Here is a 14590-nt window from a genome sequence, read left to right as displayed (position 1 = left end):
AGGGATGGGTGTGTCTGCATCCACGCCCGCCCCAGCACTCCTCCTCTGCGGCACTCCACCCTTGCTATTCCCAATATCCTTCGTTCCTGATAGTTCAATATGTAGATGTTGTTAAAGGATTAAACTCAGTCTTTTGCCGTGATGTTTGCTAAAATTATTCAGTATTTTGTAAAGAGTTAAGTTAAAACTGCATCTGGAGTGCATGAGGTGAATGTTGAAATAATTCTCAACTAATTACAGGGAGACATGGGCAGCATCACATGCATTGCATGGAAGGGAGAGATGTTGGTGCTCGGAGATGTTGATGGAAATGTGAACTTCTGGGACTTAAAAGCTAGGCTTTCAAGGTAAGTCAATTTAGAACTTCACTGGTGTGACATTAAATGTGTGTCCGCCCTGAGGCGCTATAATAATTGAGTACCTGCTACAGATACGATTGCCATCAGTGACTCAATAATGCAGGATCACTTGACTTCTTTGTGCTGAGAAGGGGTAGTGAGGTCCATACCACTACATTTCGCATCTGTCCACTAAAATCTGTTGATCTTCACAAATTGCTCCTGAAAAAATCCCAAACTAGACACAATCTGTCTTTGAGCAGTGAGCAGACAGATAGTCACTGAATGATCTACCCCTTGCCCAGTCATAGGTGTAGATCAGGGGTCCCCAGCCTTTTTTATGCAATGGACCCCTACCATTAACTGAGGGGTCTCAGGACCCCAGGCTGGGAACACCTGATCCTGATTTGCAGCTTTGCCTTATCATATCATGGCTTGAGCAATTAGAGATGGAGACTTCACTCAGAGCAGTTCAGTTGCTATATGCCCGTGCTGACACAAATGTGTAAGTCGTGCTGCCAGAAGTTATGGGTTATTGCAGAAGTGATGTTGTCTGCTTGTGGTTCTCTTGAGGATACTCCTGCACAAACTCGGGCTTTTTCTGGGGCATATAAATTAGGTACAGACTGTGGCCAATGGCTCATCAGTAATTTCAGCACCTCATTTTTATCTACCTGTAGTAATCTTTCACTTCCTTGCCTAATGAATATCTACTTATCACTATCTTAAAAATGTCAACTGCCCTTTGAGAAGAGTTCTAAAGAAGCTGTATTTTTAAGCAGTGATCCCCTAGTACAACATTATCCCAGAAGAGGAAGCATGCTATTGAATTCCACTCTGTCAAGGATAACCTTGTTGCTTACAGGTACTCCCCAACTGATGAATGCTTGACTTAAGTACAGCCCATACATACAAACTGCATTTAAAAGATCGATGGAATGGATTGGCTGGCTTTTGTGCGACTGCAGGAATTTTCTACCTTGTGGGAACTCAGCTCACAGCCACATTTTGACGTGAACAGTCTGGGTAACGACCAGCCGCAGGAACGGAACCTGGGTAGCACCTGAATTATGGCACAACAGCAGACTATTCAGCTAATCTAACCTATGCTGTTTCCCAGCAGAGAAACCCATCAGTCCCATTTCCTGCCTCTTTTTCCCCTGAAGTCCTGCAAATTATTCTTTCTCCCACCTCTACAACTTCCCTGATAGTCTTTGCTTTGCCACTTGCCTTTACTAAGAAGTAAATTACTGTGTCTAGTTAATCTTCCAGCACACGTTTAGGATGTAAGATGAAACTAACATGATGAAAACCCACCTTGTCATGGAGAGAACAGACGGACTCACGTAGACAAGGTCAGGGTCAAATCCAGATACCCAGAGCTGTAAGGCAGCACAATAGTGTTAAAATTCATGAGGAACTTGGATGTTTCAGCAAACATTTCAATCAAGTCTCCTTTCACTCTTCTGAACTGTAATGAATTCAAGCCTTGTCTGTGAAATCTCCTCTCAAAAAACAGACCGCTCATTCCTGATACAATATGTTTAGCAAACCTCTGAATTGTAACATAATTCCTGAGAAGGGCAAATCAATACAATACACAATATTCCAAATGTGGTGTCTCTAATGCCTCGTATAATAGAAACATAACCTTCCTTCTTTTCTATTCAGTCCCTGATGTTAAACTAAAATTGTATTTTATTTCCACATTATTAGTTGTACCTGCACATTAACCTTGGCAAATTGTGCATCAAGACATTTGGACAACATGCTATCAAATTTATACCTGCAAAAGAAAGCAGTTTCAAATTTATTTGTGTCACACATCATTTGCCAGCTCTTTGCCCACTCACTTACCCTTTCTCTAAGTCTTTTGGGCCTCTTTAAGTTCCCTTTGCAGCTTAATGTACTACCTGATATTAGAACATCTGCAAATTTAGCAAACGTACCTTTGGTGCTTTAATCCAAGTCACTTACATAACGTGTTAAAGAGAACCTGTGGTCCACCACTCATCACACCTTGTCAACCAGTAAATGGCATATTATTGTCTAATCACAAACAAGAGAAAATCTGCAGATGCTGGAAATTCAAGCAACACACACAAAATGCTGGAGGAACTCAGCAGGCCAGGCAACATCTATGGAAAAGAGTACAGTCAACGTTTCAGGCCAAGACCCTTCAGCAGGACACATTATTTTCTACTCGGTTTCTGGTTAGCCGACAGATCTTTTTTTTTCCAGGCTAAACCATGAATTATTCCTTCTAAAGTATGAACTTTTATATCCCCTAATAGCATCTAATGTGGCCCTTTTATAAAAAGCCTTCAGGAAATCTAGGTATGTTATGTATGGGTTTCCCGTTATCTGGAATACACATAACGACAAATGCATACTATGGCTGTTCTTTTATGGAAAGTCACCTTTACGGAATTGTCAGGTCACTACTCAAGAATTTAATACGGAGTAAGTTCAAAGTAAAATTGCCCAGTACATCATGGGCAAAGCCCTCCTAACCATTGAACACATCTACATGAAACGTTGCCGTGGAAAGGCAGCATCCATCATCAAAGATCCTCTCCATCCAGGCCTTGTTCTTTCCTCAGCACTAGCATCAGGTAGAAGGTGCAAGAAGCTCTGGACCCATATTACCAAATTCAAGAACAGTTACTACCCTTCAATCATCAGGCTCTTGAACAAAAGGGGGTAACTACATTCATCCTATTTCTGGTGTTCTCATGCTCTTGTTATTTATTGCTATTTTACTTATATTTGCATTTGCACAGCTTGTTGTTCATTGATCCTGTTCACGGTTACTCTTCTATAGATTTGCTAAACATACCCGAAGGAAAAATAATCTCAGGGTTGTATGTGGTGACATGTATGTATTCTCATAATAAATTTTGCTTTAAACTTTGAATAAAATTCATTCATGGAATTTGTGTTGAAAAATAAATAAATCAACACAAAACTTTTCCAACTCTCAATTCTTGACACATAGGCAAGTAATGTAGCTTTGTTATGGAAAATCAAGAGAAAGCTAGTTTTCCAAGAATGGACACTGCCCCCTTCCCCCAACCCCTATTATGTGAGGACTGCCGCACTTCCAAGACTTTCAATAAATAAGTAAAAAGTGATTTCCCTTTCAAAAAAACACATTGACTTTTCCTAAGCATGTTTCTATAACTTCTTTAATAGTATCATCAAACATTTTCTCAATGACAGATGATGAGCTAAATGATTTGTAGTTTCCTCCTTTTGGTCTCCTTTTTTGACCAAAGGTATTACATTTGTTATTTTGTAATTATCCTTAAATCTAAGAAATTTTTGGAAATGTTTTAAAAAATGCATCAACTATCAAACTACACACATCAAAGTTGCTGGTGAACGCAAACTAGCCACTTGTCAGATGAATTCTTCTGGGCCTGGATACTCGTGTGACCATGTAGAGGGAATCTAGTATCATCAATTTGCCATTCCCTTATCAGATTCAGATTCAGATTCAGATTGATTTATCACATGATTGAAGCATACAGTGAAATGCATCATTTGCATTAACAACAAAACCACCTAAGGATGTACTCGGGGCAGCCCATAAGTGTCACCACACAATCCGGTGCCATGTAGCATACCCACAATGCTCAACGAAACAAGCTGGAACACAACAAACACCAACAACAGCAAAGTGAGTATAGCTCTTCAAATGCCTGTTTGTGCTGTTCCAGTGAGAATGTACAGATCGTTGACATTTGCTCAACCAGATGAATGGCATTCTCTATTTGTTTTAATTGAGCTGATGTAGAAGTTCATTTGTGAAAGTCCTTGTTTTGTTTGATCTCTGTGCAGAGGAATTCCTACTCACCGTGGTTGGGTAAAGAAGATTCGTTTTGGTCCCGGAAAAGGAAACCTGAAACTTTTAATGATGTTTAATGATGGAGCTGAAATTTGGGATTCTAAGGAGGTAATGCTAATGTCCAGATTTTTCCCTGATCCACTTTGAAAGTATTTGTGATGTGTCATACAAGTTGCATTCCTGTTCATTATGTTTAATGTGCTTTTACTAAATGTCAGATATGTTACTTGAATCTTCCTCAAAGTTCATTTCTCGCATGTTAAATATATTTGATCAAAATACAGCCGTTGAAATAAATTTAATAAGATGGTTTTAATTTCTTAAAAAAATAATTATTGGTAATTTTGTGTTTTAAGGTTCAAATGATAAGCAGCATGAGAACTGGTCGCAATGTCAGCTACAAGGTCCTTGACATAGATTGGTGCAGTTCCGATAAAGTTGTTCTGGCTTCCGATGATGGCTGCATCCGAGTTTTGGAAATAGCAATGAAATCAGCAAGTTACGGAATGGATGAGCAGGAGTTAACAGGTGTGATTACAAGTTTAAGTGTAAAAACATGGTCCGATTGTGTAAGTGTGTTATAAAGCTTCAATAAAAGCTTACATGTTCTCAGGTTATTTTAATTTCAGATAATGGTATTTGATAGTATTAGTGTTCTTTTTCCAAAGGGAGTGTTATTTTTTATTTTATTTACAGAGACGCAGTGCGGCATAGGCCCTTCCAGCCCTTTAATCCGTGCTGCCCAGCAATCCCCCACTTTAATCCTAGCCTAATCATGGGATAATTTATAATGACCAATTAACGTACCAGCCGGTACGTCTTTGGACTGTGAGAGGAAACCGGAGCACCCAGAGGAAACCCACGTGGTCACAGAGAGAACTCCTTACAGGCAGCGTGTTGGTACTGTAAAGCGTTGTGCTGCCATGCTACCTTGCTGCCCAATTCCTGGTTATGTGTCCTCCTATGCTAGGCAGGCAGACAATCCCTGAAGAGTATTGATAATGGCTGGGGTCAGCCATCTTGTAAAGATGCTGCCCGGGAAGAAGGAGATGGCAACCACTTCTGTAGAAAAACTTGCCAAGACCACAATCACCCATGTCACACAACATGGCACTTGATAAATGATGATGATATGAGTATTGTCATTATGTAAATGCCAACTCTCGCTTCCTTCCTTATGTATCTATGGTAATTCCGGGATTTAGCTGTTTTCCTTTTACAATGGCTGCCCTTACTTGTATCCAGCTGAGTTATGTTTTCTTTTCTCTTTCCCTTCCACTGCCATTCTGATGTTGGGCTCTTTATTGAGGGCGGTTGTGCTGAGCTGAGTTCAGATTCTGATCAGATATCGTCTTCTCTTCTCCAAAGCTAAAACAGATTTGCCTCTTAACATCTGTAGTGTTTTTAATTTAAAAGTTGGTAGTTACTTTCTTAAGTTACTTGATAATGTGCCACAGAAATGGTCAAAGATCTGTTTTCTCTAGCCTTCGAATTTAGTAGGACTTGGATAGAAATTGGATTTGAAGTCTTGCAGATTTCTTTCAGTAATTGAAGGAATACTTTGTACTGGTCATTTCAGTACAGCGTTAGTGTAAGAGAGTGTCATTTACAATAGCACCCTTTCATGTAAGATAACTACTCGAAGTAAGCACTGAGTTTAAGTACGCTGGATCAGACAAATGGACTCTTTATTGGTATATGCTACTGTGAATTTGAAAATATGATGTTTTGTTAAATTGTTAGAACACTGCACAAAGCCGTAAGTACATCACTACTTGGCATTCTGTCACTATAAAATAGTAAAATAGTTTAGGACTTGCGACGTTCTTATAAATAATGCAAAATTGATCATAGTTATTACAGATAAATAGCCATGCATTTATTTATAGACCTGATGGTGAGATGGTTGGGTGTTAATTCTCATGCAGTTTTACCCGTGTACACCCTGTACCCCACCTGCTGGTGGAATCTTTCCACTGCAGCAAGCTTCTTTCATTTTTTTTACTTCTCAGATAAAGTCGGAGGTAATCACTAATGCTCAAAGAAAGATGTAATCTGAGTTGAAATCTTTTATTTACCTATCAACAAATAATTCTAGTTGTCATCCTCTGAGGGACATTTATATGAAGTGTTTTGCAAATTGTTTTTGAATTAATTCAAGCTTTTGTTTTAAAATTCCTTATGAAGATGTATGATTTTAGTGTTTTCTACACTTGGAATACTTTTGAATATTTAGAATAAATAGCAATTTCAGTGTTTTCCCTATATTTACAATATCTTTTATTTTTTTCTTCACTGCATTTATTTTTCTTGCATGGTGATGGGTCCATTAATAAAATGTGGCGTGAGGTGGATTTCAGATTTCTTTCATCGGCTTCTCTTGAGTTTCAGTTCCATCATTCACAAACACCCAACGGCAATAACGTCATCAACAAACCTGACAGCTAGTGACATTTAAAAATTCTGAAAATCAACAATCTAGGAAATAAAAATCTCTGCTTTTAACTAATATTTTAAGTTTTGTTTTAATTATAAACAAAGTTCAAAGTAAATTTATCATCAAAGTACATGTATACCACCCTATACAACCCTGAGATTCATTTTACTTGCAGGCATACTCAGTAAATACAAGAAACAGAATAGAATCGATGAAAGACCATACCCAGCAGGACGGACAAACAATCAATGTGCAAAAGACAACAGACTGTGCAAATACAGAAGAAGAATAATATTAACTAAATATGCAATAAATATTGAGAACATGAAATGAAAAGTTCTGACAGTGAGTCCTTAGGTTGTGGGAACATTTCAACAATGGGGGCAAGTGAAGTTATCCCCAGTGGTTCAAGATTCTGATGGTGAGGGGGTGGTAACTGTTCCCAAGCCTGTTGGTGTGGGTCCTGAGGCTCCTGTACCTTCTCCCTGATGGCAACAGCGAGAAGAGGGCATAGCCTGGGTAGTAAGAGTCCTTGTTGATGGATGCTGCTTTCCTACAACTGCACTGCACTCCGTGTAGGTGTGCTACATGTACAAAAGCATAAATGAAACATTAGCATAGAAGCCAAGATATGATCATTTTAGTTCTTTCAATCAAGACCACTTTCTGTTGCTTGGCGTGACAGTCAGCATAATTAACGTCCGCGCACTTAAAAGAATTTCAGCGGATTGCAACGATACTGCTGATTGACAGTAAAGAAGCTTGCTTCATGACTGGACTATTTGTATTTTTCTCGTGTAGATCCAATTTGGTGCCCTTATCTCCTTCTTCCAAGATCTTGTTTTGTATTGAAAGCTTTCCTATTGCATCAACCATGGAATGGACAGTATTCACTGGACATTATGCAAATGTAAGTACGCTCTAACCTAACAACGACTTCTGTTGCTTTGTAATTGGTTATGGAACTTACAGATGTATAAACAGAAATCAATATTTCGTGAGTGCATATTTTTATTATCTGGATAATTAGGATAATCATTTGAATGTTTACTAAGAATGTATTAGCATATTGTTAAAATAATTAGTGCTGAAATTCTACTGTATCTTAATTACATATTGACATGTTGTGCATAATTACTTGATGTTTTTATTTATTCCTGAAGAGGAATATTCTTGAACCAAATGAGCATATCTCTATGCTGCACACATAAATATGCTGGTGAGCGCAGCAGGCCAGGCAGCATCTATAGGAAGAGGTACAGTCGACGTTTCAGGCCAAGACCCTTCGTCAGGACTAACTGAAAGAAGAGATAGGTGTTGTCTATCCGCGGCCTCCTCTACTGTCAAGATGAAACCACACTCAGGTTGGAGGAACAACACCTTATATTCCGTCTGGGTAGCCTCCAACCTGATGGCATGAACATGGACTTCTCTAACTTCCACTAATGCCCCACCTCCCTTTTGTACCCTAACCGTTATTTATTTATTTATTATTTTTTTCTTCTCTCTCTCTCTCCTTTTTCTCCCTCTGTCCCTCTCACTATACCCCTTGCCCATCCTCTGGGCTTCTCCCCCCCTTTCTTTCTCCCTAGGCCTCCCGTCCCATGATCCTCTCATATCCCTTTTGCCAATCAATTTTCCAGCTCTTAGCTCCATCCTCCCCCTCCTGTCTTCTCCTGTCATTTTGGATCTCCCCCTCCCCCTCCCACTTTCAAGTCTCTTACTATCTTTTCTTTCAGTTAGTCTTGTCGAAGGGTCTTGGCCTGAAACGTCGATTGTACCTCTTCCTAGAGATGCTGCCTGGCCTGCTGCATTCACCAGCATCTTTATGTGTGTTGCTTGAAATTCCAGCATCTGCAGATTTCCTCGTGTTTGTGATATCTCTATGCTGATAGTTGTTTCCTGTTTTCTACAGCTCTTATTCAGAAAACGAAGAAATAAAATGTCTTATGCAGGAACAATTGAACTCTATATCAAGGTGAGTACATAATTTATAGTTGTATTTCATGTCATGAAATTGAAATGGTGTCTTTAACTGTATTTCTGATTAAAGCTTTACAATTGCATGTTAGCATATAAAATATTAACAAATTTGTCTACATGTTTCTCAGTTAATGCTGTTTATTTTCTTTACAGCGACATCCAGCAGCTTCTTATAGACCCCGAATTCCAACTGCTGCAACGATGTTTATTGGTGGCAAGGTACCTTAGATTCACCTTGGAATAGCTAGGCCATTGCCTCCTTCAGTCCTGCCCTCCATAGTTAAACCGTTAGGCCTGTGGGCATCACGCATAGAACTGTTTATGTTCAAAACCCAGAATGCTGGCTCTGTTACATCTTTTCAAAATCTGCACCCTTCTCTCCCAGGCCCCAAAATATTCATTACCCTTCAGATCACAGTACATTTCTATTTCTATTTCCTTCCCCATTTTCGTTCAGCTTATTTTTGGAATTGAATCCATGTGCTCCATTGCTCATCTTCTATCATAGTTCCGTATTATATTGTTCTCACCTTTTATTAGAACCTTTTTTCTTTCTGTTTTCTAATTGCAAAGCCACAGAAAGTCCAACTCTTTAAAAATCATTGAGCCATCATCAATCCCTCCTGCTTTTTACACCTCCACAAGGAAATCTGCAGATGCTGGAAATTCAAGCAACACACACAAAAAACGCTGGTGAATGCAGCAGGCCAGGCAGCATCTATAGGAAGAGGTACAGTCGACGTTTCGGGCCGAGACCCTTCATCAGGACTGCTTTTTACACCTGCTTACTTCAAGCTTTAACTTGCATTGTCAAACTTGAAGCACTTCTGAAATGCTTTCCCTGGCTCTATTTGGGCAGATGTTCATACCATGAAGATGTCTCTTACAAGTTACACCTTACATTCTGTTAATAATCTGCATGGGCCAGTATATTCCATATTGACTCAACTTTCTGGTACTTATTATTTCCATACATTAGGTGTTTGATATATTTATTTACTTTTCTACCATCCATGCATAATTATTTTATGATAGACTTTTTATTTTGTTAATAATTTAAAGCGAGAAACTTTATTACAAATAAACTTTTCCCAGTTTTTACCTATCATTTCCTTGAATTGCACTTGAACACTTTTGTGAACTAAATTCATATTTCTGTATTTCTTCTACATTATTTCCCAAGCAATGTGATACTGACTTTACTCACTCAACCATTTATGTATGTTACAATGTGTTGACTGGTACCGATCAGACCATCTTTTCAACTTAAAATTAATGTCTAACTAACCAATTTTCACCTCAACAAGTACAAAATGCTGTTTTGTATGACATCATCGTACAAAATGCCACATTTTGTGTTTGTTACTCTGAATTTCCAGCATCTGCAGGATCTCTTGTGTTATCATTAGCAAAATAATTCAAAAAAAGGCATCATCTAACATATTTAACATCACTTTTGTGCATTTGAATGTCATCCTTGAACTGAAAGCCAGTGCTCAGTGGTTCTCTTCAGTTTATGGTTTTAATAATTTTGTGCCCAACAGGCAGTATTAGGATGATCGGCCGGTGTTCTGTTTGTATGGTCCTGGTTGACTGGAATTTACCCTGTTGTCTTGGAGCCATGCTGTGAGATGTGCACAAATTGCCACTGCTAGCAAGCAGAATCTTAGCTTAATGCTTTGTACTAATGCAGCACTCCTGCAGTTTTGGCTCAGATTGAATGCTCAAGTTCTGGAATGGGGATTGAACCTGCTGATACTGCAGGCAGCTCCCAGATGGGATCAGGGAAATCAGGAGATATATCACCCTGATCAGCAGAAGCTTAATTACGATACACTCCCATCACTGAGAGGCAAATAATTGTGCCTCAGACTAGCAAAATTTTGAAATTTCACTTTGTGCAAAGCTCTGTCCATCCGAGATTAACAAATTTATCCTTCTCTAGCGGGAATCATCAGCATTCTGTCACATGCAGCCAAAAATCCTTAGGATGGGGCGGCATGGTAATATAGTGATTATCACAATACCTTACAGTACCAGTGACCCGGGTTCAATTCCCACCGCTGACTGTAAGGAGTTTGTACGTTTTCATCATGACCATATGGGTTTCCTCCTGCAGTCCAAAGACCTACTGGTTGATTGTTCTGTGATTAGGCTAGGATTAAATTGCAGGTTGCTGGGTGACACGGCTCTAAGGGCTGGAAGGGCTGTATATCGATAAGTAAATAAATCCATTTTGTCTCTTTTCTCATATAGTGATTCATGTCATATCTTTATACAATGGCATGCACCCAACCCTTTGACCCCCGTGTACGCACAAGGCCATATATAATATATCACTCTGATAATATAGTAGAGCTAATCATTTTCCAGTGGAATGTTACTATGGGTTCAGTGTCTGGATTTAATACCTTGTGACCCAGTATTCCTGTTACCCACTTCCAAATGCATCTCAAGAACCCTGTGTTCCTCTCACCCCATCCCATCCCTTATTTCTTTCCTTGTTCATACCTCGAAGTACTTTGCTATCTACTACAGCTTGCGAAGCAGACTTGATGGGCTGAATGGCCTAATTCTGGTCCTATGCCTTATGATCTACTCTCGGTGGTATTCTGTGGTTGTCGTCTGTTGTATCTGACAATTACAGGAAACTTGTGCGGGAGAGTTTTAAAGTCGAAAAGCTGATGCACTGGGACAGTTCTCCTCTCTCGACCTCTGATGTCTGGATCCAGTGGTATGAGTAGCTGGCATCTTCCTTGGTGGCAGTGGATGTCCATGACATCTGTGCATCATTATGCCCTTCGCTCTTCACAAAGCATTGCAGAACCATTGGATCTCACAGTAGATTTCATTTGCCCAGTCTGCTGGAGCTGTCACTATCTCACAGTAGATTTCATTTGCCCAGTCTGCTGGAGCTGTCACTATCGTGTCTCTATCCCTATTTCACCGTGCTATGAGGCCCACCACCTACCCTCACCTGGTTTAGCCTGCCTGTCAAAGCAGTGTACCAAGGTGGGGCCACTGTTGCCACTTGGAGCCACAGGTGAGAGCTGAGTGTCTGGTGGGGACCAAAGGTGAGTGAGCTGCCCAAAATAGACATGACAAGCCCCTTCACTAAAAGTTCTACCTTCCCTGAACATCCCGTATGTACAGCCTCTATGAGTATTGAGCTTTGAATAGTGTTATTTTAATGCTGAACCACAATGAGGGGAGAAAAGTAGTTTACATTACAATTACCTTAGTGAAAAGGTGATTTTTATCTCAGAATGTTTTTATTATTCATGCCTAAGGTATATCTAGTAAAAATGTTCTTTGTTTTTAAGCCTCCTGTACGCTTGACACTCTCTAAGTCACTCCTCCGGTTTTGTTTGCGTTTATAGGCTTTTTGGTGATGAGTCAGAACTGCTGTTCTGGACTATTGCTGCTCATTATTTGTATAGATTCTCAAAGAGAAAAGACCTAGTTCCAGAGAATGGCGTTCAAGAGAACCAGGCCAGCCCACTGGATATTTGCTACGATGTACTGTGTGAGAGTTCCTACTTCCAGGTAACACAAATTGCAACAAACAAGCTTATGATGCTCGTTCTTCTGTGATCCAGTACCCAGCACATTTCCTATCATGTACTTACAGAGAATATAAAACAGCACAGGCCCTACAGCCAATGATATTGTATAAACTTTTTAACCTACTCCAAGGTTAATCAAACCCTTCCCTCCCACATGGAGGAAAGAGAGAGAATTGGTTGAGTGCCTACATGGTGGCTTTTAAGAGCAGCTTGTGCTTGAGCCTACTCGAGGAACGGGTGTTAGATTGGGTGTTGTGTAATAACCCGGATCTTATTAGGGAGCTTAATGTAAAGGAACCCTTAGGAGGCATTGATCATAATATGATTTAATTCATACTGCAATTTGAGAAGGAGAAGCACAAGTCACATGTATCGGTATTGCAGTGGAATAAATGGAATTCCAGAGGCATGAGGAGGAGCTTGCCCAGGTGGATTGGAGGAGGATCCTGGCAGGATGACAGCAGAGCAGAGATAGCTGAACTTTCTGGGAATAGTTCACAAAGCACAGGATAAATATGTCCCACAGAGGAAGAGGTTCTCAAATGGCAGGGGTAGGTAACTGTGGCTGACAAAGGAAGTTAAGGACTGCATGTATAGGTGGCAAAAGTGAGTGGGAAGTTGGATGATTAGGAAGCTCTTGAAATCCAACAAAAGGCAACTAAAAAAAAACTATAAGGAAGTGATAGATGAAATATGAGGGCATATGAGAGAATAATATAAAGCAGGATGCCAAAAGTTTTTTCAGTTATATAAAGAGTAAAAGAGTGGTGAGAGTTGATATTGGACCACTGGAAAATGATGCTGATGAGGTAGTAATAGGGGACAAAGAAATGGCTAATGAACTTAATAGGTGCTTTGCATCTGCCTTCACTGTGGAAGACACTAGCAGTGTGCCAGAGGTCCGTGAGTGTCGGGGAACAGGGGTGAGTGCCATTGCTATTACAAAGGAAAAAGTGCTAGGCAAACTGAAAGGTCTTAAGGTGAATAAGTCACTTGGACCAGATGGACTACATCCCAGCGCCCTGAGAGAGGTTGCTGAAGAGATAACAGATGCATTGGTCATGATCTTTCAAAAATCACTTAATTTTGGCATGGTCCCGGAGGACTGGAAGATTGTAAATGTCACTTCACTCTTTAAGAAGGGAGGAAGGCAAAAGAAAGGAAATTATAGGCCAGTTAGTCTAACCTCAGTGGTTGGGAAAGTGTTGGAGTTTATTAGTAAGGATGAGGTTTCAGGGTACTTGAAGACTATTGATAAAATAAGTCAAAGTCAGTATGGTTTCTGTAAAGGGAAATCTTGCCTGACAAATCTGTTAGAGTTCTTTGAGGCAGTAACAAGCAAGGTAGACAAAGGAGAGGCAGTGGATGTTATTTACTTGGATTTTCAGAAGGCATTTGATAGGGTCCCACACATGAGACTGCTGAACAAGATAAAATCCTATAGCATTGCAGGAATAATACTGGCATGAAAAGAGGAATGGCTGACAGGTAGAAGGTAGCAAGTGGGAATAAAAGGGGCCTTTTCTGGTTGGCTGCCAGTGATTAGTGGTGTTCCTCAAGGGTCAGTATTTGGACCACTACTTTTCATATTGTTTGTCAATGATTTTGATAGTGGAATTGATAACTTTGTTGCAAAGTTTGCAGGTGATACAAAGATAGGTGGAGGGGTAGGTGGTGCTGAGGAAGCAATGTGATTGTAACAGGACTTAGACAGATTGGAAGAATGGGCAAAAAAGTTGCAGATGAATACAGTGTTGGGAAATGTATGATAATGAATTTTGATAAAAGGAACAATAGTGCAGACTATTATCTAAATGGGGTGAAGGTTCAAACTTCAGAGGTTCAGAGGGACTCCCAGAAGGTTAATTTACAGGTTGAGTCTGTGGTAAAGAAGGCAAATGCAATGTTGGCATTTATTTCAAGGGAAATAGAATATAAAAGCAAGGAGATAATCCTGAGCCTTTATAAGACACTAGTCATGCCACACTTGGAGTATTGTCAACAATTTTGGGCCCCATATCTGAGAAAGGATGTGTTGTCATTGGTATGAGTTCAGAGGAGGTTCACAGGGCTGATTCCAGGAATGAAAGGGTTAACATGAGGAGCGTTTGGTAGCTTTGGGCTTGTTCTCACTGAAATTTAGAAGAATGCAGGGGATCTCATTGAAACCTACTGACTGTTGAAAGGACTATATAGGGCGGATGTGGAGAAGATGCTTCCTATGGTGGGGGTTTCTAGAACTAGAGGGCACAACCTGAAAACTGAGGGACAACTTTTTAGAACAAAGTAAGGAGGACTTTTTTTAGCCAGTGAATCGTGAATCTGTGGAATGCTCTGCCACAGACTGTGGTGGAGGCCAAGTCCGTGGGTATATTTAAGGTGGAAGTTGATCATTACTTGATCATTCAAGATATCA

General features: G+C 40.0%; 1 protein-coding gene across 2 annotated transcripts in view; it reads left to right on the top strand.

Moving 5' to 3' along the window:
• wdr11 (WD repeat domain 11) overlaps positions 1-14590 on the top strand; it is a 146814-nt gene that overhangs the window by 102069 nt on the left and 30155 nt on the right. For both annotated transcript variants that reach the window (XR_011882731.1, XM_072239518.1), the window contains exons 17-23: positions 241-347; positions 4182-4296; positions 4545-4716; positions 7427-7535; positions 8541-8603; positions 8762-8827; positions 11989-12154. Coding sequence is in view for 1 of the 2 variants with exons in the window: in XM_072239518.1 (XP_072095619.1) it covers positions 241-347; positions 4182-4296; positions 4545-4716; positions 7427-7535; positions 8541-8603; positions 8762-8827; positions 11989-12154 (798 nt within the window). In the remaining variant the exon portion in view is untranslated. The remainder of the gene's footprint in view (positions 1-240; positions 348-4181; positions 4297-4544; positions 4717-7426; positions 7536-8540; positions 8604-8761; positions 8828-11988; positions 12155-14590) is intronic.

Source organism: Mobula birostris, chromosome 21 (assembly GCF_030028105.1).
Source record: "Mobula birostris isolate sMobBir1 chromosome 21, sMobBir1.hap1, whole genome shotgun sequence".
Taxonomy (NCBI): Eukaryota; Metazoa; Chordata; class Chondrichthyes; order Myliobatiformes; family Myliobatidae; genus Mobula; species Mobula birostris.
This window is presented reverse-complemented; position numbering and strand designations above follow the sequence as displayed.